This window comes from Crocuta crocuta, unplaced genomic scaffold (assembly GCF_008692635.1).
Source record: "Crocuta crocuta isolate KB4526 unplaced genomic scaffold, BGI_CrCroc_1.0 scaffold11, whole genome shotgun sequence".
NCBI lineage: Eukaryota > Metazoa > Chordata > Mammalia > Carnivora > Hyaenidae > Crocuta > Crocuta crocuta.
In genome coordinates this window covers 5,355,515-5,382,646 of record NW_027528624.1, presented here as the reverse complement: position 1 = coordinate 5,382,646, position 27,132 = coordinate 5,355,515, and the positions used below count along the sequence as shown (strand labels likewise).

The window sequence follows — 27,132 nt, the reverse complement described above, 5'->3', positions numbered from 1 at the left end:
GGAATACACTTTCAACAGGAAGTAAACACAGGCAGCTTTTCACCTTTACATCCAAGACCTCACAATCCATTTAATGTAAGCTACGATCTTTTCCCTTTCAGTGGAAACTATCCAAATACAAATTTATATTTGAAATCTGATCAAGGGAGATGGTCTGTCATCAGGACTGGAACTTCGAGAACTTTAGGAATGGCTAACATTTACTGAGCAGGCACTATGTGCTTCGCACTGTTGTAAGCACTTCACGTGTATTAGCTCATTTAATTTCCAGGGAAAAACAGCCACCGAAAGAGAAAGCAGTTTGCTCAAGCCATGAAGCAGGTAAGTGGTAAAGCAAAGATTCAAACCCATTAGCTTCAGAGGCCAGGCCACCTTCTGAACCTGGATTAAGACTTACACCTCTCTTAGTCACACCAAGCAAATAAAGCATCCAATTCCAAAAATGAAAAATACTGACTTTGCACAATCCCAAGTTCTCTCTGCCCAACACAGATGCATCAGAAACTTGAAAATTGGTATGACATATAACAGTTCTATATTAAATTTAGTCATAAAATTCTATCACTAGTTGAAAAGTTAATTTCCTATTCTATGCCAAGGATTACAGAACCTCAAAAGAAACTCCGTTTTTATTTAATTTGGGCAAGGTTAAAAAAGTACCTAAGAAAAACCAAAGAACTTCATAAATCCAAGGAATATTTAGTATTTAAAAAAAATTTTTTTAAACCTTTATTTTTGAGAGAAAGAGCATGAGCTGGGGAGAGGCAGAGAGAGGGAGACAGAATCCGAAGCAGCTCCAGGGCTCTGAGCTCTCAGCACAGAGCCTGATGCAGGCCTCAGGCACACAAGCTGTTGAGATCATGACCTGAACTGAAGTCAGACGCTTAACTGACTGAGCCACCCAGGCGCCTGTAGTATTTTAATTTACACCAAAATGTTAAGTTATCCTAAGTAAATGTATTTAAAGTTGTGTAGAATCTGAGACTGCACAAAAGGCTAATCAAGTCAAAAAGTGCAGTATTGTAAATACACCAATGAAGACAAGATGTACTTGCATGCCAGTTGAACGAGCCAAAACACAGGAGTTATTTTCAAATAAGCTGTACCTGTTTCAGGTGTCCTAATTCCACTATTACAAGTAATACCTACAACAAGGAAATATCTTGCTTTCAGTGGAAATCACATTTCCTCAACTACTGATGTATCAAAAGCTATAGATTCTAAAACCATTCTGTAACACAGACTTTACTGCATCAGCAGACATATTATTAGTATATATCAGTAGCAGTGGCCAGTGTTTTAAAACAAACATCACGGACTACTACACAGATATCCTAATGACCTGAAATCATTTCAAAGTCTACTTCTCAACTAAAACCTAACAAATACTTAGGTAACTAATTTTCTTCTTTATACTTTTCTGTATATTTGAATATTTTATAATAATTATTTTTACAAGTCAGGAAAAACATTTATAGTCCTAAATTCCATGTTCATCTTGCAGAGCGAAGCATATACTTTTAAGAAGATTTTATTTAAGTAATCTGTATACCCAACGTGGGGCTTGAACACACAACCCGGAGATCTAGGAGTCACATGCTCCACCGTCAGCCGAGCACCCCAAAGAATACATTTTTAAAAAATTAAGTGCACAATCAAAATCAATGCATGAATTTCAGTTTCACCTTTGTGGTATGTTGAAGAATTATGAGTAGAACCTCAGCAATTCAATGAATGCTACACAAACACACACAAATAAAAAAACTAACACAAGCAGTTACAATAAAAATCTTTATTTAGGTTTGGTCAGTACAGGTAAGATATACTGGAGTCACAGAGCAATATGCATTAACAGGATAGAACAGTTCATAAAAACTGAGTAACTATGCACACAAATTTCTTAAACATTCAGTCACCTAAAGAGAAAATGCACAGATGTATGGTGGAAAAAACTGTATCTAACACTGAAACTACTGTAGGACTCATCAGCAAGTCCAACTTTTAGTGATAAAACTACTGTACTGGGCAAACTTGGCAGTCATAAACCCACATCTACTCTAACACGTCTGAATGGTGCATAAGTATAATAACAGCATGAGTAAGAATGCCCTTACACAGCACAGGTTCTAGGATAGACACGGATTTATACAGACATCATTGTGTTATACTTTAGGGAAAGATTTCCATTTACAACTTCACATTAACTCATATAAAAATAACTTGACCCTACACAAAATGTCCTTTTAGCAACATTCAAGGTAATTAACTGTTACAATTTCCAAAGTGGCAGAAGTATTGAAGCAAGGGGGGGGGGGAGGAGCGGGGAGGGAAAGAAAAAAAAACCACACCCACAAAAAAAGGCAAATTGTGACAAAAGTATGCGTTAATTTTCTGGACAGTATCCTCTCCCAAATTAAATGACACTGTATAAAAATTTGTTGGAAAAAATATTACAAAACTGAACCCTGTACATTTACACTTGAGTCCAAGCCATTCTGAACGTGGCGGGAACCCGCAGTTCGGTTACCTTTCCCACTCACTGTTTTCTCCTCTTGAGGGTCAGGATTGGAGTCTGTGTCATTTGAGTGGTGTGTGAGAGAATTTTCACTGCCCGTGGGAGAGTCTACACTTTCATACCCCGCACTGAGTTGATTTACGTAACTACTACCTCCTCTGCCAGTTCTCTCCTCTGAGCTGTTGGAGGCCTTATTCCCATTCCCTGGAGAAGAAGGAAAGTCATCTTCGGCTGTGTCCCCCTCCCTGTGAAATCCAGACCCAGACGTCCTCTGCCGGGAGGAACTGCCATTACTTGGTCCGTTGGCCAGCCGGCTGCAGTCTTTACCTGTGGCCTCTACCTGTCCTCCAGGCTCAGAAGGGGTAGTCCTGCTGGTACTTGGGGCTGCAGCTTGAGACTGCTGTTGTTGGTACTGAGCCAACTGCTGACGCGTCTCTTTCAGCTGTTGCTGAAGAACTAGAATGGTGCTCTGCATACCCTCTACTTCTTCGTCAAGTTGAATGATGAAGTCATTCAGTTCTGTGCAAAGGAGAGTCAAACCTACTTTAATATCTCTGAAAACATATTTTTAAAACATTGCTTAGTACCTGCCACAAAGCGAGGCTGTCAATAAATGTTTAAGTGAACAAATACAAGTCTAAAACTCAAAATACTTTAAAATTTCCCTTGGAATTTAAAAATAGCCATTCAAGAATAACTGTATTTGGGGTGGGAGGGAGGAGACTTGCTTAACTTATCTATAAAGCATCCAAGTTAAACCGGATTTAAACCATCTAGCCATATACAACTCATTACAGACAACAAAATCCACTCCACATTGGTTCACCTCTGGGCCCACATGGCAGGTCCCCTTAACTCCTTACCCTCCTCGCCAGTGTCTGTTTCAGCTCCACAGCAGGTTCCGCCCTAGGGAACAGTGGGTACTCTACTCTAACACTCCAAAGAGGCCTGTGCTTTAACAAAGGACTATCCCACATCCAAAAAAAAAAAAAGTAGAAAAAAGAACTCTTGAAAACTGATTAAAATACACATGTCAATTAAATCCTATAAAGACTTGGGAGAGGGAAAAGTCCTTCACTACTATACAAAATCTATTTACTATGTTTACAAACAGTAAGAGCTAACAACTATCACTATGAAAAGATACTTTAAAAGATTACATTGAATACTGATCTTCAGAATTAACTGTCAAATATACCAATTCTCAATTTAATTTTCATTGGTCAGATATTTTAGGTACTACTCATCCTTCCTCAAAGAGAAGATTAACAGACCAGATGTAGCTACACTTGCCAAAAAAACAAAAGTGGGGCAGGGGAGAGACAGAGAATGATAGTTAAGTTTGATTTACCTTTAGCAAATTTAAATACTACATCTTTAGGGGCACCTGGGTGACTCAGTCGGTTAAATGTCTATCTCTTGATTTTGGCTCAGGTCATGATCTCATGGTCAGGAGATCAAGTCCCAAAACGGGCTCATGCTGGGCATGGAAACTGCTTTAGATTCATTCTCTCTCTCTGCCCCTCCCTCACTCATGCTCATTCTTTCTCTTTCCAAAAAACAAAAGTTACATCTTATTCACTAAATAGGACCTTAACAGGTACAATCAATTTTTTATTTTTAGACCACTGGAAATAGCCAAATACCCCCAAGATTTACATTTACAGAGAAATTAAATGGAAATAACCCCCGTTTAAACACTGAATATAAATTTGTCTATGTAAAGCCTTATGTTTCACCAAATTCCACCCCTCCAAACTCAAAAACTTCTCATGAAATTTGTACAATAAACAATTAAGGAGGGGAGCCACTAAAATTAAATGGCTTTGCTACTACTCAACTAGAAATTTTTTTCTTTTTTAATTTTAGAGAGAGAACAAGTGGGGGAGAGAATTACAAGCAGACTTCTTATTGTCAGCACAGAGCCCAATGTGGGACTTGAAGTCATGAACCTTGAGATCATGACCTGAGTGGAAAACAAGAGTTAGACGCTTCACCAACTGAGCCAACCAGGTGCCCCAACTAGAAATGTCTCATTTGTAATTTTATAGAACTAATGGCAGAGATTAGCACATACAGAATCTAATTTTATAATATTCATGCCTGGCAAGTTTTTTAAAGCCAGTGCAAATTTAACCAAACTTTTCAAAAAAACCCCTTACCATCCTGACTGCTTTTAAGCTCCTCACTATATTTCTTCTGTAAAGCCAACTCTGCTTCAAGTTGTGCAATACGTCCCTGGGACAGCTGCCTTCCAAGCTCTTGATTCTCCTGGATAAGCATTCGACACTTCGCCATTAACTTTTTGCCTGTTTGGCTGCAAAGGAAAGAGCCATCCATCACAAAATGAAGACAAGTCTCTACAACCTTGTTTGCTTGCAATTATGACAGCAATAGATGTAACACGTACAGAATATAACTGTCACAGCAGATGCCTCCCTATAATTACCATCTTCTCTTCTGGAACACGTCCATCTTCTGCATTTCAGTATTTTGCCAATACAGCAGCAAAAATAAACCCTAAACAAAAAGTACCCAAATGGCCACATTTTCTATTAAACTAATAATTGACTGTGCTATTTTCATCCCAATTTATAATTTGAAATAGAAATAAACCAGTTAATTAACACACATCTCAGATATACCACTATTAAAAAATCATTAAGATACTTAGCTTGGAACAGAAAAGTTCTTGAAAAGGTAAATGCAGCATAATCAGAGTATATTAATTCTTGCTAAAGCAGCATTTGATGAGGATGCCTCTTAACAAGTTGTTCTCACAAAAATGTTTGCTGCAATAAGTGAGGCACATTCAGTAATTGTTTTTAAGGAGTCTTTTAAAAAAGAGCCTTAAGACTATTTCCATTACTCCCTCATTTTTCTTTATTATATACTTCTGAGCTACATTAAACTGTAAACATAAAATTTTAAAAATTTAATTTAGGTTAGGATTTTATCCATGTTATATCTTTAGAACAGAAAAATAAGATTGGGGTTTCCTTATCACAAATAACACATATATGTAAATACCTGCCAAATTAGGGGTACCAAACTTTCTACAAATTAGCTGCCAAGGTCTAGTGCAACACTCTAGACTACACACACATTCACAGCAACTGCAAAAATGCAATCAAAAGCCTTGGTAACAGTCTTCAATAAAATTTTGTAACTTTTTTTTTAATGTTTGTAGTTATTTCTAGGAGAGAGACAGAGACGCAGCGTGAGCAGGGGAGGGTCAGAGAGAGAGGGAGTCACAGACTGAACAGGCTCCAGGCCCTGAGCTGGCAGTCAGCACAGAGCCCGACGCGGGGCTCGAACCCACGAACCGCGAGATCATGACCTAAGCGAAAGTCGGACGCTTAACCGACTAAGCCACCCAGGCGCCCCAAAATTTTATAACTTTTCTTTAGCCTCAGTGATAATAGAAATGATCACTTCTAAAGGGATCTGATTTAAGTATGTAATTGTGGTATTACCTGAGACTTGAATAAGGATAGTCTGATATTCTTTTAGTTTTTTTTAATTAAGTACACCCAACATGGGGCTGGAACTCACGACCCCATGATCATGAGTCACATGCTCCACCAGGGACAGTCTGATATTCTTGTGATGGTGTAAAGCTCAGAAAGACCGAACAGGTTTAAAAAAAATGTTTTGCTGACATTTTCTGTTCTTTCCTTCCTTCTGTTCTGTTTAGGGGGGGCTTTCACTTGCCTGATACATTACTTCACAATGCATCAGATCCTATTATGAGCCTTCAGACTTTTAAAATAAGAGCATTTTGTGGGGTGTCTGGATGGCTCATCTGGTTAAGAGGCTCCACTTGTGGTTTCAGGTAAGGTCATGACCTCATGGTTCATGATTCTGAGACTCTCATCGGGCTCTGTGCTCTCAGCGCAGAGCCCACTTCAGATCCTCTGTCCCCCTCTCCCTCTGCACTTTCCTCGTTCTCTCTCTCAAAAATAAACATTTTAAAAAATAAGTTAAATGAGAGTATTTGGTAAATGATTCTCATTCTTTGACTTGGTGTTCTAGTGTTTCCACCCATTGTACATATTCTACCCTAATTCACGGGTAATTCAAGCAAAAGTTTGTAAATTAAATTTCTCTGTGGTGCAGTAAAACCTGGGTTACTGCTGCTCAGAGCAGCCTCAGGTGAAAGCACTTGGTAAGGATCTTATCCTCTGCATGGTAATTTTATTAGCTGGTGCTCTTGTTGGTTGCTGTAGCTCTGAACTCCCCCTCATTTCCCCTTCGTACCCTCAGACTTTGGCCCCCACTGAGCAAGAGTTTAGAAACCCAGCGAGGAGTTAAAAGACAGTCACTGCGAGCAGGCAGTGGCGCTCCGCTCACATCACTGCCCATGCTCCCACAATTCTGTTTTCTTACAAAGTTTATAGCTTCAGTGTTTTCCAACTAAACTGAAAATCCTATGTGAATTGAATAAAGATTATGAAAAAAGACTACTGGTAAAACCAATACATTAATTTGTGACCTGACTTAACCACATATAAAATATCACAAATTCTAATAGAAAAAATGCTTCATTTATAGTCATACCTTTTTATAAATGCCTGCTCTAAAATAATCCTATCACTTCTAAAATTAGTGATTACTGAAACAAGCCTTAAAATACTTTGCAATTTTACCATGTCATGTAAGATTTATATTGTGTTCATCACATCCCCCAAAATGGTTAAGTGTTCAGTTACAAAGAACTGTCTTTGGAATAATTTTCTTTAATTACAATCCCCCCACCCCATTCCTAAAATCAAATAATCCCAAAGAAAATATGAAAGAACAATCTGAGAGAAAGATTTATAAAAAAGAACAGACACTATACATTGCTTTATGATCACAAGGAAGAGGGCCAGGGTTATCTGAGAGGTGTACACACAATTACCTAAATGATTAATGCAAAACAGAACTATCAAAATAACTGAAATATCTCTCTTAAATACTCTAAAATATATGCAGTTACAAGTGTGAAATATTTTAACTAATGCAGAGAATATAATTCAGAGGATCTGTCTCTTTCAAAACAAAACAGGATAGGGAAGTGGGGGAAAAACCCATAACCCATTCTATCTTAATTATTCCAGACACAGCACTGATTAAGCACTACCTGTTTCAAGTTAATGATGTATTTATAGCACCGTTTATACCCTATTTTTTTACAGAACAAAAATTCACTTACAGGTGATTAAAATAAATTGTGATTTATTAATACAATGGAAATATTATGTAACCATTAAAAATGAACCTAATAAAAGAATGAAAAAAATGTGCAAGGGATAAACTGTGTGTGTGTTAGGGGCAGGGGACAACAAAGCTGCAATCATCTATGTTATGTACGTTCACCTTTGTTTAAAATCAATATATATAAAATGACTATATATGCATAGAAATTATCTTCATGACACCCAAGAAATTTAACAGTGGTTACTGTTCCTGGAGAACACAATGGGGAATGGCAAGGTCACATCCAGAACGGATTCTCATTTTTTGTCTCCACCTTCATGCTGTTCCAATTTTATACATGAGCATGTATTATCTTATTAAAAAAATATTTTTAACAGTGAGAAGAAAAAAACCCACAGACCTCATAGTGACTCTTACCTAAGCAGCAAAGAAAGATGCTGGCTAATAAAATGTTGAGTACATGTTAATAATACATTTTTATGAATTATTTCTTGACCTACTAAAAGTATGTAGGCCATTTCTACTGTGATCTTAAATAGCATAAATTATATACCAATGCCTTAAGGCGGCACATTTTTTTATTACTTACCCTCCAAACCCACCAATAATGAGAATTTTAGAAGCAGATTTCTTGCTGTAAAATCACACAAACCACTTCTTCAACCCACCCTCTGCCCCACAATCAGTTCCCTAAAGCACAAACATACAAGATACTTACAATTGATTTGAATGGTTAAGAGAGAACTTAAGTCACCCTTGTTAAAACTGCACTTAAGCGTTGGGACAATCTGGAACATTTATCTTCCACTCATCTTAGACTCCATTATCACCAAGTGAAAATTCTCATTGGTGACTTAGAGAATGATCTGACGAAAAAAATTCACCTCCAGGATTGGATGGAAGCATGAAGAAAATAATGCCTCATTTATCTAAATGATCAAATGAATTTGCTAGAAATGATCACTAGACCTTTTTTTTTTAATTCACAAAATGTCTCACTTAGGCCATCCCACAGTTCCAATACATTATTTCCCCAATCTTCTGGCAGGCACCCTGTGAATCTGTCCCACATTAATTTGTACTGCAATATCCTGGGACAAGGTGTCAAAAAGTAACAAGTGTCAAGTCTCCTTGTCTTTTATGATACCAGCTGGAAAAAAGTAGGTCTTTAAAAATGTGACACAGAGCCTTTTCCTTCATTTTGAAGAGCACGGCAACAAGTTTTCCAAAATCAATCTGCTCTCCACAGCCCCCCAAAATCAAAATGTTAAAAGTACAACAAAATCATATTATTCCTTGAACTTAAAAAAAAAAAAAAAAAAAACCAACTACTTCAAGGCACATTTAATTTAATATCAAGAGTGCAATACAAAAGGCCCAAATACAATGAAGGAAACACATTCCCCCATTAACACCAACGACAATGCTCTTTCAACATGTGCCTGTTGAATGGAATGGGGATTTAATTTCACTACTGAAAAAAATAACGCAGTGAGTCTCATCACAGCCAATATCCTTATACAATCTAGTAGTGAAATGAATGTTCATAATGCTTCAAACAGTTTCAACCTGAAGTTTGATACCACACCTTTATGTTTGTACAGTCCTCAGTAAGATTATCTACAGCATTAGCAACCATTCAAAGAACAAACCATTGATTAAAACCACATTGATTTAAGGCTCAATCAAGTAATATAGAGCCCAAAACTAAATGGTAAAATATATGAACTACTTGTACTGACATCTATTATTTGATTCTCCCATGACTATTAAGTTGGTTCTTAGCAAATGAAGCTCTTTAAAGGCAAAATTCACCTCATTTGAGTTTTCACCCAGAAGTTCAACAACAATCACGAAGTCCACAGTCTTATTGGCAAAACTGATATACAGTGTCTCTAAGTCACTATGCTCAAGGTTAAGAGCGATGCATATTCCATTTTTACATTTTACTGGAATTTTACATGTTCAATTCATGATTTTAAATCTCTAGGTTTTCATTCCTCCAAACTGTCTGAAGACACAGTGTGCCACAGACTTAAGACTTCTGTTTCTCCCTCTATTTTCTTCAAACAGAAACATTTCTCAAGTGTCTACATGTTCTAGAAGGGGAATTTTTCGGAGGTGGCCACTTCTTCGGAATAGTCCGACGCCATCAGGCCTCTGAAGCAAGGGGAGGGGGAAGAGAAAAAAGCTGAAACACAAGGTTCATCTGGTAAGTTTTACATTAACCATTACAAGCTGGATAGTATAAGAATGTGGCTTTTTTTGGCTCAAAAAGTCTGAGTCTTGGTGTGGAAACGAGTACTTGGCTGTCCCACCACAGCTTTCTCGCAGTGGGACTGTCAGGGAAGTCTTGACTGGGGAGTATGATTTGTTTACCTATCAGGCGTAAACTTCCAGGCACTCAGTTCATTTTGGGCTTGTTCCAGTTTGTCTTTAGTCTGTTCCAGTTCACCTTTCATTTTTAGGAAAAACAAGTTGATCGCTGGGTCTACCATCGTTGATCTCAGTTGGGCAACACTAGGCTGCTGGACTTGCTTGAGGTACTGGATTTGAGTCTGTACAAAGCAAAAGAAACAATTACTACCAAGTCAAAGAAAATACACCCAAGAAGGTAGTGTAAAATCCCTTTTATTCACAGAATATACCAATTTATTAAATCTTTCCTCCTTTAATCTTAACAACCTCTAGAGAAGTACAAATTGTAAATAACTATTTAAGGTTATTCAAGTAGGAATTAAGGCTACAAGTGCATTTCCATATCTGGAAACTTTAAAGAGGCCTACATCTTATTTTGGGATCAAAATGATACAAAAAAACCAATTATATTTGCCAAAAATATTTTCACTAGAAAATAGCCAAATTTAAAATATTACCTAAGAGTACAGTAATTTACTCAAATTTGTATCTATGGAAATTATTCAATGTATAAGTCTCCTAAAAATATACCAAGTACAAGATAACCTAAAATATACACTTGTACTTCCAAATTTAAAAATATACCATGCTTATATATTTACATGAGTTGGCTTTTCAGCTTTACAAATAGCTCAAGTCAAAATAAAGTGTATATTCATTTTTTTCTTCTGAGTAGATTTGAATCACGGAATTATACAGGTGGAAGGTGACTGACCAAATCCAACTACTCATTTTTGAAATGAAATAAGCCAACTGCCCAAGGATACACAGTTCAGTGCCAGAACGGAGACTAGATTCTAGTTCTCAAGCCTCCTGACTCCCAGTCTAGGGTTTTTTCCACCACACCAGAACCCCTCTACTTACATATGAAACCTTCAATTTCGACTTCAGTTGTACTATTTACTAGCACACTAAAATTACATTTCTAAAATATGAAATACAGTTTATTAGCATTAAATGCATCACTTTCTTCACACCCAAAGTAATTCTGGTTCAAGATCTTGCCACACACTAACACTTAAAATAGGTACTAATGTAAACAATTTGTAAGTTGCTAATTTCTACCAAAACTTAGCAAAAAATACAAATATGCTATGTGGATTGGACATATATTTACTATTTCATTAAGCAAACAAATAATTTTTATTTAGAATAAGGAGTTTTTTTAATTACTCAATTTTTTAAAAAACATTTTATTTTTGAGAGAGAGAGAGCAGGAGTAGGGGAGGGACCCAGAGAGGGGAACAGAGGATGAGGTGGACTCCACGCTGCAGCATCTTGAGCCCGAAGCAGGGCTTGATCTCACAAGCTACGAGATTATAACCCAAGCCGAAGCTGGACTCAACCAACTGAGACACTCAGGTGCCCCTTAAAGCCACTCATTTTAAACAAAAAAGTGCAGCTACTTATTCAACGTTAGGACTAGTTGCTAAGATAACTGAACAGGAACAAAGCATGTCACACAGCACATATCACCCACTGTGATCCCTAAAGAAAACCTGCCTCTCCAAGATGGACAGTTACTATTTAGGTTTACAAAGTGAACCGCCCCTCTGTTGTCACAGATAATCTTGCCCTTTCCTTATGTTTTTGCTGCTGCCACCCTTTCTGCAAAAACCTTACTCTGTATTTAACTGAAAATCAGCTGGTTCAGCTGACATGGAGAAAACTACAGAAGTATGACTGGAAATGGTTAGGTTCTAGTTGAAAAAAACCTTAAAAACCTAGGATGAGAAGATAAAAGGGTGATGCAGCATCACCAAAGGCTCTGATCAGGCATGATGTTATCAAAATTGTCAGTGCATATAGAATAGCTGGAGAACAATAGGAGTCAACAGGATATACTGTCTAGGCAAGAGGTAAGAAGTACACGAACTAGGTGTTGTATAAAAGGAGTACTCCCTTGACAAGGATGGAAGAGGCCCAAGGGCCTGACAACACATATGGTTAAGGCATTGCCACCTATTTCGTGTTATCTAACCATTAAAAAAAAAAAAAAAAAGTACATGAACTAAGATGTCAAGAGTAGGGCTCAAGAAAGAATTCAAGACACATTGGTGCTAAGAGATAATGCCATTGGACCATCCATTCACACTCTACCAGCAGTTAGTATCTTGCAGCTAAGAGACTTCCATTGCATGTATAAGCATCTGGCATAGTGCCATGTAAACAGGCCTAAAACTAGGTAGAATCTAGAATCCTTAATATCAGGAAAAGGAGAAAAGTTTTGAGATTGGGTACTTTAGAGACATAGGGCCCACTTTGTTAGATATGAAAATCTAAAAGGGAGAAAAAAATTTTAAGAGGTGGGGTGGGTGTTACCTATAAAGAAAAGAAAATCAGGGGCGTCTGGGTGGCTCAGTTGGTTGAGCGTCTGACTTCAGCTCAGGTCATGATCTTGCGGTTTGTGGGTTCGAGCCCCATGTCGGGCTCTGTGCTGACAGCTCAAAGCTTTGAGCCTGCTTCAGATTCTGTGCCTCCCCCCTCTCTTTCTGCCCTTCCTTGACTTGTGGTCTCTCAAAAATAAACACTAAAAAAATAATAATAAAATTATATTCAATAATTGGTGAGGCTTCTTGGAACCAAGTGTTCAGGTAAAAAATATAGCCAAAGGTAGGGGGTAGTCAAGAGATAAAAATATAGAAAGTGAAGGTGTATGATTACTGAAACTTCACAGGAAGTAAAAGGGCTGTGACTGAATCCTAAAGAACATTTTACTGGTGAGAAATCAACTAGGAATAAGGCTGTGTCCCATATATGATCAGAGTCTCCAGTCAGCAGAAAATTGCCTTCTGCATTAGATTTAATAAACAATGTATCAGACCAATGTAGATTACACAAAAGAATGGAAGAATATTTCAGATTTTCAGGATGCCTGCCTGGCTCAGTTGCAAGAACATGCAACTTGATCTTGGGGTCATGAGTTTGAGCCCCACAACGGGTATAGAGATTACTTTATTTTTATTTTATTTATTTTTAACATTTATTTATTTTTGAGAGACAGAGAGAGATAAGAGCATGAGCAGGGAAGGAGCAAAGAGGGAGGGAGACACAGGATCTGAAGCAGAATCCAGGTTCTGAGCTGTCAGCACAGAGCCTGATGTGGGGCTCGAACCCACAAACTGTGAGATCATAACCTAAGCCGAAGTCGGATGCTTAACTGACTGAGCCACCCAGGCAGCCCCTAGAGATTACTTTAAATACATAAAATTATTTTTTTAAGTTTCAAATTTTTAAAATTAGAAACAACATGGATAGTGCTACCTCTATTTTATAATAACATATATACAAACGCTAAATAAAAAGGAATGACTGAGACTACCGAATAGAGCATAAAATCGAATCTAAATCCAACCAGACCTAAATGATCAAACATGTCAAGGGATTTCAGATCTACGTACAAATGAAAGCTGTTAATTAAAAGCAGACATGGTAGAAGTTGCTGATAACTAGGAAGAAGTTTTATGCACAGAGAGGTAAAGACAGCAGAGAAGAAACAGCTTGCTTAGAAAGGAGAAAATCCTCTTTATACTCTCAGATACCAAGCTACTAAAAAACATCTGAATCAGTATACTGATTATCGTATCACGGAAAATAACTTAAAACTTTCAACTTCTTGGCCATAAAAAAAAAAATTCAAATCCAATAATGGGGTGATCTACCAAAATTTTAGTTACCATATTTATAGCTTGAAGCATATCTACCTTAACAAAATGTGTTTATAATTACAAGTATATAAAATTAGCTAAATACTAATACATGTAATAATGCAGACTAAAAACCAATTTCTCAAAAAGACTTAAAACACTTGAAATACTTACAGTACACTCTTGCATCTCTTGCTCCTTGGTAGCTAGTCGCATTACAAGGATGTTTTCCCTGCGGGCAGACTCTTGTTGTTGCTGCTTTAGTTTTTCTTCAGACTCCCTTAACCCAGTTACATCATTAGCTGATGATTAAAAGAAAAAAAAATCCTGTAACATTATGAAATATAATTTCATGATCAAACTGACCTACCCCAAATAAAGTTCTGACTGCCTCTGTCAAGGATAATAAAAATAGAGGCAAAAAAAATTCATCCAGTCATTAGTTTCTATCCCAACTACTTTTATAACAAGGAAATGTGTTCTTGATCACAAGTGCTCTTTTAGGAGGCAGTGGTGTTAGAATGGCCCACAGCCACCTCATCCTACATGGAATTATGTTATGCTTGTCCAATCCACCTCCCAGAACATGGGCAGCTTCGTTACCTGTATCCGTCTATAGTACAGTATATTCACCAAGTCCTGACTATACTGTTTTTAACCTATTCAATGTAAACATGCCAAAAACTGCACAATTATTACTTTAAGCTCTCATAATGTTAATGCCTCTGGATTATAATACAGTCATATAGTAACTGAAATTTCAGGTTTTGAAGCTTTCCGGACGTGGAAAACTACATTGCCCCCCCACCTTAAATGTTTATTTTTGAGAGAGTTCACAAGCAGGGCAGGGGCAGAGAGAGGGAAACAGAGAAATCCCAAGCAGGCCCCATGCTGTTAACACAGAGTCCCATGTGGGGCATGAACCCATAAACTGTGAAATTATTACCTGACCCGAAATAAAAAGTTGGACATTCAACTGACTGAGCCACCTAGGTGCCCCTATATTATATTGCCCCTTTTTAAAAAAGTTTACTTTGAGAGAGAGACTGTGTGCAGGAGCAGGGAAGGGGCAGAGAAAGGGAGAGAGAATCCCAAACAGGCTCCATGCTCACAGCACAGATCTTACAAACCATGAGACCATGACCTGAGCTAAAATCAAAAGTTGGACACTTCACCAACGGAGGGCCCCAGGTGCCCCTGTGTTGCTTTTTATAATCACAAAAAGTACGTTATTCTTCAGTGACAAGTGACAAAAACTAAAATGGTTTGAAACTAATCAACTTTGTTGGTATTATTTTTCAGATTTTGTTTACTTTGATTACAGAAGATTTAAACTTTAAGCTCTTAGAAGTTTATTTTGTGTTGCTTCTATGTACCTCCTTTCTAGACTAATAACTCATGCTTCACTTCTAATTCTTCTGTGGAAGTGAACAGGGACACATCGAGGAAAGTTTCAAGTATCTGTGAGTTTCTCCATCTAGGCTCTCAAACACTTGTATGTAATTCTACTAAAACAGTCTTGCTATTCCATGATTATTATATGTTGGTCTTTCCCAATGACTTCATAGGAATTCCTCAAGAAGAGAGATCACAGCTCATTCAGCTATTGCACAGCAGCAATATGGTGAGTGCTTGGGCAAATTCTGTAACAAAATGCCTGAATAAAAATTACAATTGCTGGGGTGCATGGATGGCTCAGTCAAGTGTCCAACTTAGGCTCAGGTCATGATCTCACTGCTCATGAATTCGAGCCCCACATGGGGCTCTGAGTTGATAGCTCGGATAGCTCAGAGCCGGGAGCCTGCTTCAGATTCTGTGTCTCCCTCTCTCCCTGCCCCTCCTCTGCTTGTGGTATCTCGCTCTAAAAAAAAACATTAAAAAAATTACAATTGCTTGGTAAAACCAATTATCCCATAACATAATTTTTCCTAAAACAAAAATCTAAAAGGAGATATTCACATAATCTTCAGGAAACTAAAAACTTACAATTAAGATCTGTGTATTTGCCCTCCAAAGCTTGGACATATGCTTCATATTGTTTCCATCTAGTACAAAAATAAATTCACATGTTAGTTGTTACATTAATATTGCTTTTATTAAATACACTAGAAAAACACACCCATAAACTTAAGTGTTCTCTGCTGAAAATATACCAAGTGTGCTCCTCCAGGTCAGCTCACATGCCTTACAGGACTCTTATCACTGATGCTCAGCACAATGCCTAGATTATAGAAACTGAGTAAACAACTCGCTACTTTCAGATATGCCGTCCACCTCAAACAAATGGCACCTAAGAAATGTGCCTAATTATAAGGGACACGAGATTCTTTATCTTAGCTCTTTTCTGCAAATATCATGTGATTCAATCTATTTTTGCCGGTAAAAAGGGGAGAGAGAATGTACTCACATTCAGAACTATTCTTTAAACTATATCTAACTGACAGAAACAATGTGCATAAATGTCATATGCTATCAGAGTATGAGGGAACTTTTCTTCCTTGTTATATTCCTCTACCCTCAAGATATAGGCTATGTTAGCTTGGCAATTATTGTTGATAAACAAGATCCCCATTTAAGCAACTAACAAAAAGTAACCTGCCCAAAATGTCTGGTATCCTGCTCTTCTGAAGAGCTCTATTTTCAAGCTGTTCTTCAGTTATAGCTATCCAAAATTTAGTTGATCTTTGACCCCTGTGGGGTGGGAGTTTAGGGAGAAATCCTGCATAGCCAAAAATCCATGTCTAACTTTTGACTCCCCAAAAAGCATAACTACTAACAGCCTACTGCTGATCACAAGACTTACACCGATTAATATAAACATTTGAATAAGATGTATTTTGTGTATGTACTATACACGGTATTCTTATAATAAAGCTAGAAAAAGGATTAAGAAAGCAAAATACATTTCAAGTTTTGCACTGTATGAAATCTGCATGTAAATGGACTCACACAGTTCAAATCTGTGTTGTTCATCAAGGGTCAACTGTACCCTTGATTTTAGAAAATCTTTCCATAGAAACCTCAAAAACTTGATAGGTTTGTTATGAGATATCAATATTACAAAAACAATGAGCAAAAAAAATCCCAGGATACCAAGCGAATTCACCTTTTACTGTTCAGTCAAAGGCATGCTTACTGTTATGGGCCCTAGAACCTAGGATACAAACAGGAGTTTCACTCAATGTTTGGGGATGAATGAAGTCTTTTGTACAGGCTACGTAACTATTTTAGGGGAACAGAAAAATATAAAAGCTCAGCCAAAAACATCCTTATCAAGATGGCAGAAAACAGAATAGTTAAATAAGTAGCACTTGATTTAAAATCACCAAGAGAGTTTGTGAGGGGAAAAACTCACTTAAAAGTCATATATGAGAATTCCCTAAAGAAAGTTAAACTGACCTCAAGAATATAAACTGTGCATGACTTAAAACCTTACCAGTAACTGAAGATAAAGTATTGCTACCATTAATTTTTATTTATTTTTTAAGATCATACTACTGATTTCTCCTCCTACAGATAAATCAAGAAAAAGACTGCATATACTAACCAGAGGTAGAGAGAGAGTAAGTATCAACATGTGAATGGCAGTATTATCATAAGCAAGGCTCTACTTCACCAGGAGGACAAAAGTGTTTTTAGAATACTATAGATTTAAATTTCATGTGCAGGAAAATAAATGTATGCAATGGAAAAATTGTCCTATGCATGAAAATAAAGAGCTTGTTTACAACAGAGTAGGTGAAGAAGGTGAGAAATTATCAGATTCTAGTTAACAATAGAACATGTCACCCGTGTCTGCCTATCTTATTGAACACTTTTCTCCTCCCTACTTCTGGTCAATTAAATTTACTTATTCAAGTAAAAATCACCTGGAAAATTCTAGAGAAAAAAGTTCAATGATCTTGGCAAAGGTGCCCTGAAAAATACTTTTTGTTCTAAAAATTATCATGTAAAAAACTTATCACACAAAGTAGTAAGATGCAAAAAACACATTTAAGTTACACAACACAAAACCTGCGTTGATCATATTTTACATTAAAAAAAATAAACACCCTTAATGCTGTTCTTGACAATCTACTTTTCAAAGACATTTACAGGATGACCACAGAAATTCAGAGCTTAAAGTAACCTTTAAAACTAATTTAATTCAACTCCTTTAACTTACAGATGAGAAAATGAATATAGTTAAATGTAGAAAGTTACAGTTATGAGAAAGAGTAATTTTGCCTATCAGTAAATGATGTATTTTCTTCTATAACTAGACATGTCCTTTAGGGCTACAACTTTTTCACATATCGAAAAAGGAAAAAATAACATCAAAAGAAGTTTATATACTTGTTAAACTGAAAGCTTTCTGAAAGCAGGGTCATTCCCCATAACAAGTTATATACAGAGTACAAATGCTTTCAGTTAAAATTCTGATTATCCTCCCTATGCAAGAAAAACTCAGGTTACCTATTAGTCTAGAAGCTTCCCAAGCTAGTACTTTAGTTCTAGGAAGAGTTATACTTTCCTCAGTGTTTACATAATGAACAGGCCATAGTATGTTGGACAGTGTATTAAAGATTTGAGGATGTATTAACGTTAAAAAGAACATAATCTAACTTGAAGATAATTATAGGATAGAATCACAATATGTTCTATAGAAAGTACTTTATAGTTTTGATTAAAAAAATTTTTTTACCTTAGAATTAACTCATCTCGTGCCATAACTTTGAAGTCTGTTTCACTCAGTCGAACCTATATAAAGAGAATTAAAATATGAACTGACTGCTCTTCCTAAAACTTTTCTCCCCAAAGTTTATTTTTACTTTTGAGAGAGAGAAAGCAAACGCCTGAGCAGGGGAAGGGCAGAAAGAGGAACAGAAGAACTCCCAAGCAGGCTCCACACGTTGTGGAGCCCAACACAGGGCTCCATCCCAGGAACTGTGAAATTATGACCTGAGCCAGCAACAAGAGTTGGACGCTTAACCAATTTAGCCACTCAGGAACTCCAACTCCTAAAACTTTTAAATATTAAATACTATAGGTTCTTACAATCTTCACATTTTTATTTAGACAAGATCGTAACATTTTAATCCCTCAATTGCTCATTTCTGTTATTAGGAATACTCTTATTACTAAAATCACACAGCATCCCTCCCAAAAGGAGCTCTGTACTGAGACATGTGAAACATCTCCAGAGCCTGAGACTTAAACGGCTCAATACACATTGTTTTTTTAAATTCTTATTTTATTGAAGAGAAATTTTTAAAAGGTGAACTACTTATCTTTAATATAAGCATCATTCTTAAGGAAATGCAAATTAAAACTTCAATGAGCTATCACTACACATTTATTAGAATGGCTTAAGAAAACAACAGTTAACACTAAATGCTGGGCATCATACGTTGCTGGTGAGAAATAAATTTATTTTCACACAGAAATTTGTATATGAATGTTCACAACTTTATTTGTAATAGCCCCCAAACTTCCTTCAACAGGTGAATGGTCAAACTACGTATATCCACACCCTTGGAATTCTGTATCTACCATTAAAAAGAAAGTCTATGGATCAACTTGGATACACCTCCAGGAAATTTTACTGAGTGGAAAAATCCCAAAAGACATATACTGCATGCTTTCTTTGGCATAACATTTGTGAACGAGCAGAATTACTAAAATAGAGAACCAATTAGTGGTTGAGGGGTTTAGGATGGAGGGAAAGGATGGATGGGGCTATGGGGGAGTGGCAAAATGAAGGCCCGTTAGTAATGGTTCAGTTGACTGTTTTGGTTGTGGTGGTGGTTACACTAAGTTACCCATGATGAAACTACACACACACACACAAAACACATGTATAAGCTCTGTGGACTGTACTAATGGCAAGTTCCTGGTTTTGATATTGTTACACAAGATGTCTAACAGTCATGCAAAATTAACACTGAAGGAGGCTGGGTGAAGAGTGCACAGAACCTCCCTGTACATTTCTTTGCAACTTCCTGTGAATCAGTAATTATTTAAAAATAAAAAGTGTTTAAAAACTGAGCACAATATTCCAACTAGCTGAAACTGCTTTGTGAATTGAAACATTATTTGTTTTCTCTATACCAAATGTAGACTGTACAGATGAGACACTTCTACTTTAGTATAAAATTAATGCTTGATTAGTTTCTTTTAAGAAAAGGAAACTTAAGAAAATTACTGTACCAAAATACATTAGAAAGTCTAAAAAGCACACAATTAATTCTGATTATTAAATCAGAATTCTTTATCTCCTGAATAATTTAACTTCAAAACTAAAGACAAATTCCCATAACACCACGTAAAGTGCTAACTTAAATACTCACTGCTTAATATGCATATACCCTGTCTTCCCACCTGAATTATAAGTTACTTTTAGGAATTATGTTATTTTGTAATTTTGTGTGTAATACTGACTAAATTGAATTAAGTTAGGGATATAGGGCAAGAAGAAAATGAGACTAGAAAACAAACATCAGAGGAAAGGTAGGATCTAAGAACTAACTAGCTATAACCTTTTCTTGAAAACACAGAAGTGGTTTTTACTATACAATCAAAGGGATTTAAAAAGTAGGAAAAGAAAAAAAAAGAAAATAAGCAACTTATAAGAACTTGTGAAGGAATCTTTTTTGACATTTATTGTTACATACATGGAATTTATCCGTATAATAAAGATTAAGAATATACCATGGAGATACAAGTTTTTCAAAAACTGACAATATTCTAAAAATACACTGCCTATAAGATTATGTCCAGCACATTACACACCACACAATGCCATTAGTGTTATAAGGCAAAAGAGTGAACAATAAACAAATTACAGTCCCTTTAACTCTATTAACACCCTCCCCCCAACCCACAAAGTGCTTAAAAAACCTGCTGGGAAAAAAAAAACCACACACCTTTTTGGGAAGAGGTTCTTCGTTGGTCATCTTGAATCCTAGGAAAAAGGGGCAGAGAGCAGAGGTTTGATTGATTTTCTTCCAATTAAGACAAGAACAAAAAATACTAGCTTTTTTAAACCAATTAGGGAACTTAGTTTTGAGCCTGACTCCGGACTCGGAACTCAACTGTGACTCAAAACTCACCAACCATGAGATAGCCCGACTGAGCCACCCGGGCTCTCCTAAAAACCTTTCATTTTATAATAGTTTTACATTTACAGAAAAGTTACAAAGATATCACAGGGCTCCCATATACTCCACACCCACCTTCTCCTTTGTTAGTATCTTTCATTACTACTGTTTTTAGGTTATTTTTAAGAATTCCTTTGTAAAAAACAAAAAACAAAAAACAAAAACTGGTCATTGCTTTTGATGTTCCCATAAAGGCGTGACCAGAAATGTAACTTCTCAGTGCATTTTTACAACTGTCTTATGAGAAAGAGAAATCTTATGGAAGTGATAGCTTTGTACTGAAGTCAGATACGGATCTCAGGTAGTATCCCAGACATCTTCTGAAAGAATAGGAAAGACAGTACCAGTTGCTAAGCCTTTCCTTTTACATCATTAGGTTGCTCTAGTAAAGCAGAATCTGTCATCATCATGATAATTCACCACTGTACAATGAATGCTTATATATATGATATACACTTACACCTTAATAAAAATATTCCTACCCTAATTTTATGAATCTTATGTCAGTTAGCTTCTTTTTCTAAATGTATCCAAAATTTACTTAACCCTGTTGCAAAAGACAGGTTATACAAAAGAACTACTCTCCTTAACTTTATTACTGAAAACACTTCTGATATGTAGTATTCAAATAACACAAGCAAATTTAAATTCATTCCTAAGTTTTATTTCCAACAGCGTTGTCAGCAATCTTCCCCTTATATTTTAAACTACCTTTATATTTAGTTTACTTACCCACGCTTATTACAAATTCCAAACTATTAAACATTTAACCAAAGAGAAATAAATCACAATGATCTAACTTATGGCATGGTGACTATAATCAGTAAAACTGTATTGCATGTTTGAAAGTTGCTAAGAGAATAAACCTTGAAAGAGTTCACAAGGAAAAAAAATTCTGTGGTAACAGATGGTAACTAGGCTTACTGTAGTGACCACTTCACGATATATACAAATACTGAAACCATTACACTGTACATCTGAAGCTAAAGATACATGTCAATTATACCTCAATAAAAAAATTTAACCAAAGAATTTATACTTTAAAAATTTACTTATTTTGAGAGAGAGAGCGTGCGCACAAGCATATGCACGTGTGGTCTACTTGAACTCAGTGAGATGCTGACCTGAGGCAAAATCAAGACTAGAATGCTTAACTGAGCCACCCAGGTGCCCCTAAAACTGAACTTTTAAAAGGTACCTGACTTCTAACTATTTAAGATTCCTCAAAATGAAATAATCTTCCAGTATCACTTTTTATGTTACATACAATCCAAATTCTGTAAATCAGACATTCGAATCATGTACTACCATTAATACCTCATTTTCAGACTAGGTACACTGTGTTGAAGAAATCAGTATATTTAGGGGAAAAAAACCCCACAAGTTGATATTATGTATTGCTGGCTTAATTCTTCCTTCTTTAATAATTCTATCATTGGGTGCAGAAGGCAAATTATCTGAGGTTGTTTCTGAACTAAGAAGTTAATCAAATCTCTGACCAGTACCTATGAAGGCATGATCATTATTTCTATAATTTAAGGTCTGTATTATTTTCTTTTTTTTCCCACCTTTAAATGAGTCCCTGTTTACTTTAGGGGTCTTGCTGCCCATTTTATACTCTGCTGGAAGTAACAGACAACTGCTTAGCGACTACCCTAAAATGGTACCAGTGATTCCAATCATCTGGGAAACAAACTTTCACCATGATTATCCCCAGAGGTCTTCTTGTATTTTAGTATGTTCAAAGTGCATTCACTCTACTAGACTGCAACCTACTGGTACCCAGAAATCAAACTTGGCATTTCTTTGCAATTTCCCATTTGAGCTAAATATAACAGGTAAATGTCTATAAACTAAATAACTTTTAAAAACCAATGAAGGCCGCCTGGGTGAAGTCAGTTGGTTAGAGGTCTGACTCTTGATTTTGGCTCAGGTATGATCTCAACGTTCTTGAGTTCAAGCCCCTCGATGGGCTCCAGGCTGACAGAACAGATTCCAATTGAGATTCTCTCTCTCTCAAAATTAATAAACATCTTAAAAACCTATGAGACAATTCTAGGGGCGCCTGGGTGGCTTAGTCGGTTAAGCGTCCGACTTTCGCTTAGGTCATGATCTCGCGGTTCGTGGGTTCGAGCCCCGCGTCAGGTTCTGTGCTGACTGCCAGCTCAGAGCCTGGAGCCTGTTTCAGAGTCTGTGACTCCCTCTCTCTCTGACCCTCCCCTGCTCACGCTGTCTCTCTCTCTCTCCTAGAATAAAACATAAAAAAAATAAAAGTAAAAAAAAAAAACCTATGAGACAATTCTAGCCCTCTGAACTTCTAGCCATTTTAACCTAGTATACGTGTACCTCTGCAAGTCACTACTTCTAAAGGTACCCCAACTCACTAAAAATAGTGCAAGTTTATCCTTTGCTATCCCTTCACATCAAGCTTTACTTTTCTTCATAGTTCTTATCATCATCTGACATTTTACATACTTCTCTGTTTCTCCCAATTATAAAATAAGCTCCATTAGAATTGTTTTATTCACTGGTGATGGCACAGCACACCGCAGACACTCAAGTATATGATGAATGGAAGTATGAACAAATGAATTTGCTTCAATTACTACTGAAATCATAAAAGTGAACCCAATTTTCTCCCCCAAAAACAAGATGATCTACAGTAAAATCTTGAGAATAAATGTGGAGCCTAATATAACAGATACTGTGATAACAATGCTATGAGTGACAGTTTCAAAACAGCTAAATTTACCACTGTGGACAGGTAATCCACTTGTTACACAGTAAATGAGCACCATAGCTACTCAGAATTTTAGTTATAAAACTTAAGCATTATGGCTGTTATTCAATATAAATTCCAGTTTATAAACTAGTAAATGCTTCTGTAGCAGGACACTTTCCCCAGATTGGTTCTTTTCTTAATACATATTCAAATTATTCCATTAAAATAAAATTAATTAAATGCTTAATTAGCAACAAATAACCTAAATTATGTTTAAAAGGTTTTTAAAGGACTAGGAAACACATGAAATTCTAATAACCCTGCTTTTCTCTTAAGAGAGGGACAAACTCTGAAAACAAGAAAAGCAGAACTTCTGAGCCCATTTTGCCCAACCCAAGAAGGATTACCACCACCAAGGCTCAAAACTATTCAGCTACTTCTAAAGATAAATATTAATCTTTAATATGGTGACTGGCACAAAATAAGCAATTATTAGTTTCCTTCTCCCTTTGCAACAACAATAACTTTCAATCACTACTTCTTGAAGAAACTGAAGGGGGAATTCACAGGTTGAGGATATCAAGACATGTTCCTGTCTTTCGTTTCTAAGCCCCACTGCAGAATGCTTGGTGATCTCCAATTTTTAGAATTCTAAACATCAAGTTTTTAAAAATTTTAACACTGGTTTATGTTCTTTCTTTCTAAACAGTTGGACGGTGGCCAAATTTTAATTACACATCGCTTAAAGAATATCTGTATTTTCTTCATAAACCTAAATTTATAAATTTGTGACATACATCAGAAATATAGTTTTTATAAAAAGGTTTGTGTTTCACGTCGACTCTCAGAGTCACATACAGAATATATATGTGGCTTGGGAATTCAAAGCATAAGCATTTTGAAAGAAATCCCTCCCTAATTTTTAGCTGTTAAAATGTCACTTTCTTTGAGAGTCCATTATATGCCACAAGAGTCAAACAAGCAAAAAAAAAAGAAAAAAAAAAGGCAAAGGCAAATTAGAACATGTTTAAATTTAAAAGCATCAATATTTAACTATTTGGTCAAAATAGAACTTGGTTCTCAAATCTGCCTTTCACATTACATGAATGTAGTGAGAAATTTATTATTGCCCAAGGCGACTTTTAAATTTCAACAAGAACAATAGCCATCTAAAATCAATTCTAGATTCATAAAAACAATGTTTATTTCAAGTTCTTAGAACCACCTACTTTTGTATCAGAAAAATGGAATAACCGAAATATCTGGAGTTAAATCCAGAATCTTGGGGGTGTGGGGGGGATGAATATAATACTAAGTGCTATGAGTCATACACTTATGAATCAAACCTTTTCAAAATCAAAGTTAGTCCCCATTTTCTAGATGAGGAAAATGATTGTGAGTCATCAGGTGATTAGCTCTGGTCAAAAGAGCTATTAATTAATAAACTGGGGATTAGGACCCCAAAAGCCACACCTCTCAAAAGCTGGTAACTGATGAGGATGCATTATTTTCCCACTCTCCCATCGTCAATAATGACTAAGCTTAGCTAACTGAAGAATATAAAAACAGCAAAATAGAATATACTTAAAATCGACCAATTTGGCTACCTTTTAGGAAATTTAAGATTGCTTAAAACATAGCTTTAAAATTATGTAAAGGTTTCAGTTACTCCTGCGGATTAATTCAGGGATAACCTCTTAAATTCAGATCTCAGAACTACCATGTACTCCTGAGGTCTTAACAATGAGAAACATTTAACGATGGAGAGTTCAGTTTTGGTTGGCTAGGTGCCGAGCATCTCAGATCCCAGTACTTCCCTGGCTCTTAGCATTATGACCCGAAGTTATGCAACTCCGTTCTTAGGCAAATACCAGCCAACACGATTTAAGAAAGTGTGTACCTCACTGAATGAACCTAACCATAACTAAACTCAAGAAACTAATAATCCAACAGCATACAACCCTGGGTCTGCAGTAAAAAGGATACTAGTTAGGAATTGGAAAACCACCTTTTCCTAACTCTTATCAGTAGTCATGGATCTTGAGCAAGTTATTTAACTCTGGGCTGCAGTCTCCAAATCAGCAAAAAAAGGATACCAATTTTGCGTGTCTCACGTACTGCTAGAAATATGAACACCCATGTGCCATAAAAATGCTGCACAAATTATTTTTCAAACAAAATATCAACATTAAAAGTTTAATGTGCATTAAAAAAATTAAACGAAAATCCAACAACTACACTGTCAATAATGGAGAATATTCATGGCCACCGAGTTCTAGCCCGATGGACCAGCTTAAACTCCAATGGGATATACTATTAGGGGAATACTGGAAAGTTTTTCTGATAAAAACTGAGTTTCAGAAAACAGGTTAAAAAAATACAAGATAATTTAAAAAAATAAAAACAAGCATAAAACCAAACACTCTCTGGATCGTTTTGCTAAAGAAACCATCAACGTGAGATTTTGGGGGTCAGAATCTTTTCTCAAGAGTGAGATAACATACAAATTATATGAAATGCTAAGACCGTATCAAGTAAAGGTTATTTTCTAGGGAATTCTATGCTATACGCGTACAAGTACATACATACGTCCGAGAACACAAAGGACGCTGAAAGCTGTAACGCACAGTACAGATTATTACGGCTCTCATCTCCACATCGCAGGGCTACTACAGACTTTCTGTATCCTCTATACTAACGCATTTCTAACACAACAATATTATGAGCAAGTATGACTCAAAATCGAATCAGGAAAACTAGGTGTCACTAAGTTCTATAAAATTACATAAGCTAAGTAAAACACCGACAGTGCCGGGGCCACACTTTTATTATTACTTTCGTCCTTTGGGAGCTAGAAATTTAGGTAGGTTGCTTAAGGTCCGCCACTGAGAAACGAAAACACTCAATCCTGGGTACAGCTACCTGTTTATGACAAGGTAAGATCTAGAAGAACTCCCGAAACACACGCACCCAAACCCTTAAAATTTAACTTCATCCTTTATCACATGCCACCTGGTGGACTGCAATTTCTTTCCCCGACTAGCCTCATCAGATGCTGCTGGAAGACAGGAGTAAACAGCAGCCTTGGAGAGAGACCCAAGGTGAGACTTAAAAATTTCTCGAAAACCTCTAACGCGATTAAGAATTTTTTCTTTACTCAGAATGCATGCAATCACTCAAAAATGGAAGTCTACAGAAGGACGCAGCTGCAGCAATAACCTACTGCGCGATGTGAAAATTTGGTCCATGGCTTTCCGTCCCTTAATGAACTCGTTAGTGCCGCCCGCCCTGGGGATCCCGCGGAGAGAGGTGGGAGGGGGCGACACCGAGGCGGGGACACGACGCGCACCGAGGGGGCGGCCTCCCGGTATCGCCGGCCCGCGGGAGCGCCTACCTCGCCCCCGGGACGGAGACCGAAGGCAAAATGGCCTCGGGGCGGCGGAAGTGTCCCCTCAGGCGCGAAGAAAGCGCAGCTAACGGGAGGCCGGC

At 36.8% G+C, this 27,132-nt stretch overlaps 1 protein-coding gene and 1 pseudogene across 2 annotated transcripts in view; one reads left to right on the top strand and one right to left on the bottom strand.

Annotated features, from left to right (window-relative positions):
* Positions 1–1,777: 1,777 nt before the first annotated feature.
* Positions 1,778–27,132, bottom strand: part of WTAP (WT1 associated protein) — a 25,663-nt gene continuing 308 nt past the window's right edge. The window contains exons 2-8 of one of the 2 annotated variants that reach the window (XM_077755139.1): positions 20,688–20,725; positions 18,467–18,522; positions 15,769–15,827; positions 13,957–14,084; positions 10,097–10,275; positions 4,678–4,832; positions 1,778–3,034 (exon numbers count right to left, since the gene is read on the bottom strand). In XM_077755139.1, the coding sequence (XP_077611265.1) occupies positions 2,451–3,034; positions 4,678–4,832; positions 10,097–10,275; positions 13,957–14,084; positions 15,769–15,827; positions 18,467–18,522; positions 20,688–20,717 (1,191 nt within the window). In that variant the 5' untranslated portion in view covers positions 20,718–20,725 and the 3' untranslated portion in view covers positions 1,778–2,450. Of the gene's footprint in view, positions 3,035–4,677; positions 4,833–7,718; positions 9,878–10,096; positions 10,276–13,956; positions 14,085–15,768; positions 15,828–18,466; positions 18,523–20,687; positions 20,726–27,132 lie in introns of those variants that run through there. The other variant, XM_077755140.1, reaches the window with a different exon arrangement.
* Positions 12,015–12,127, top strand: LOC144224254 (U6atac minor spliceosomal RNA; annotated as a pseudogene).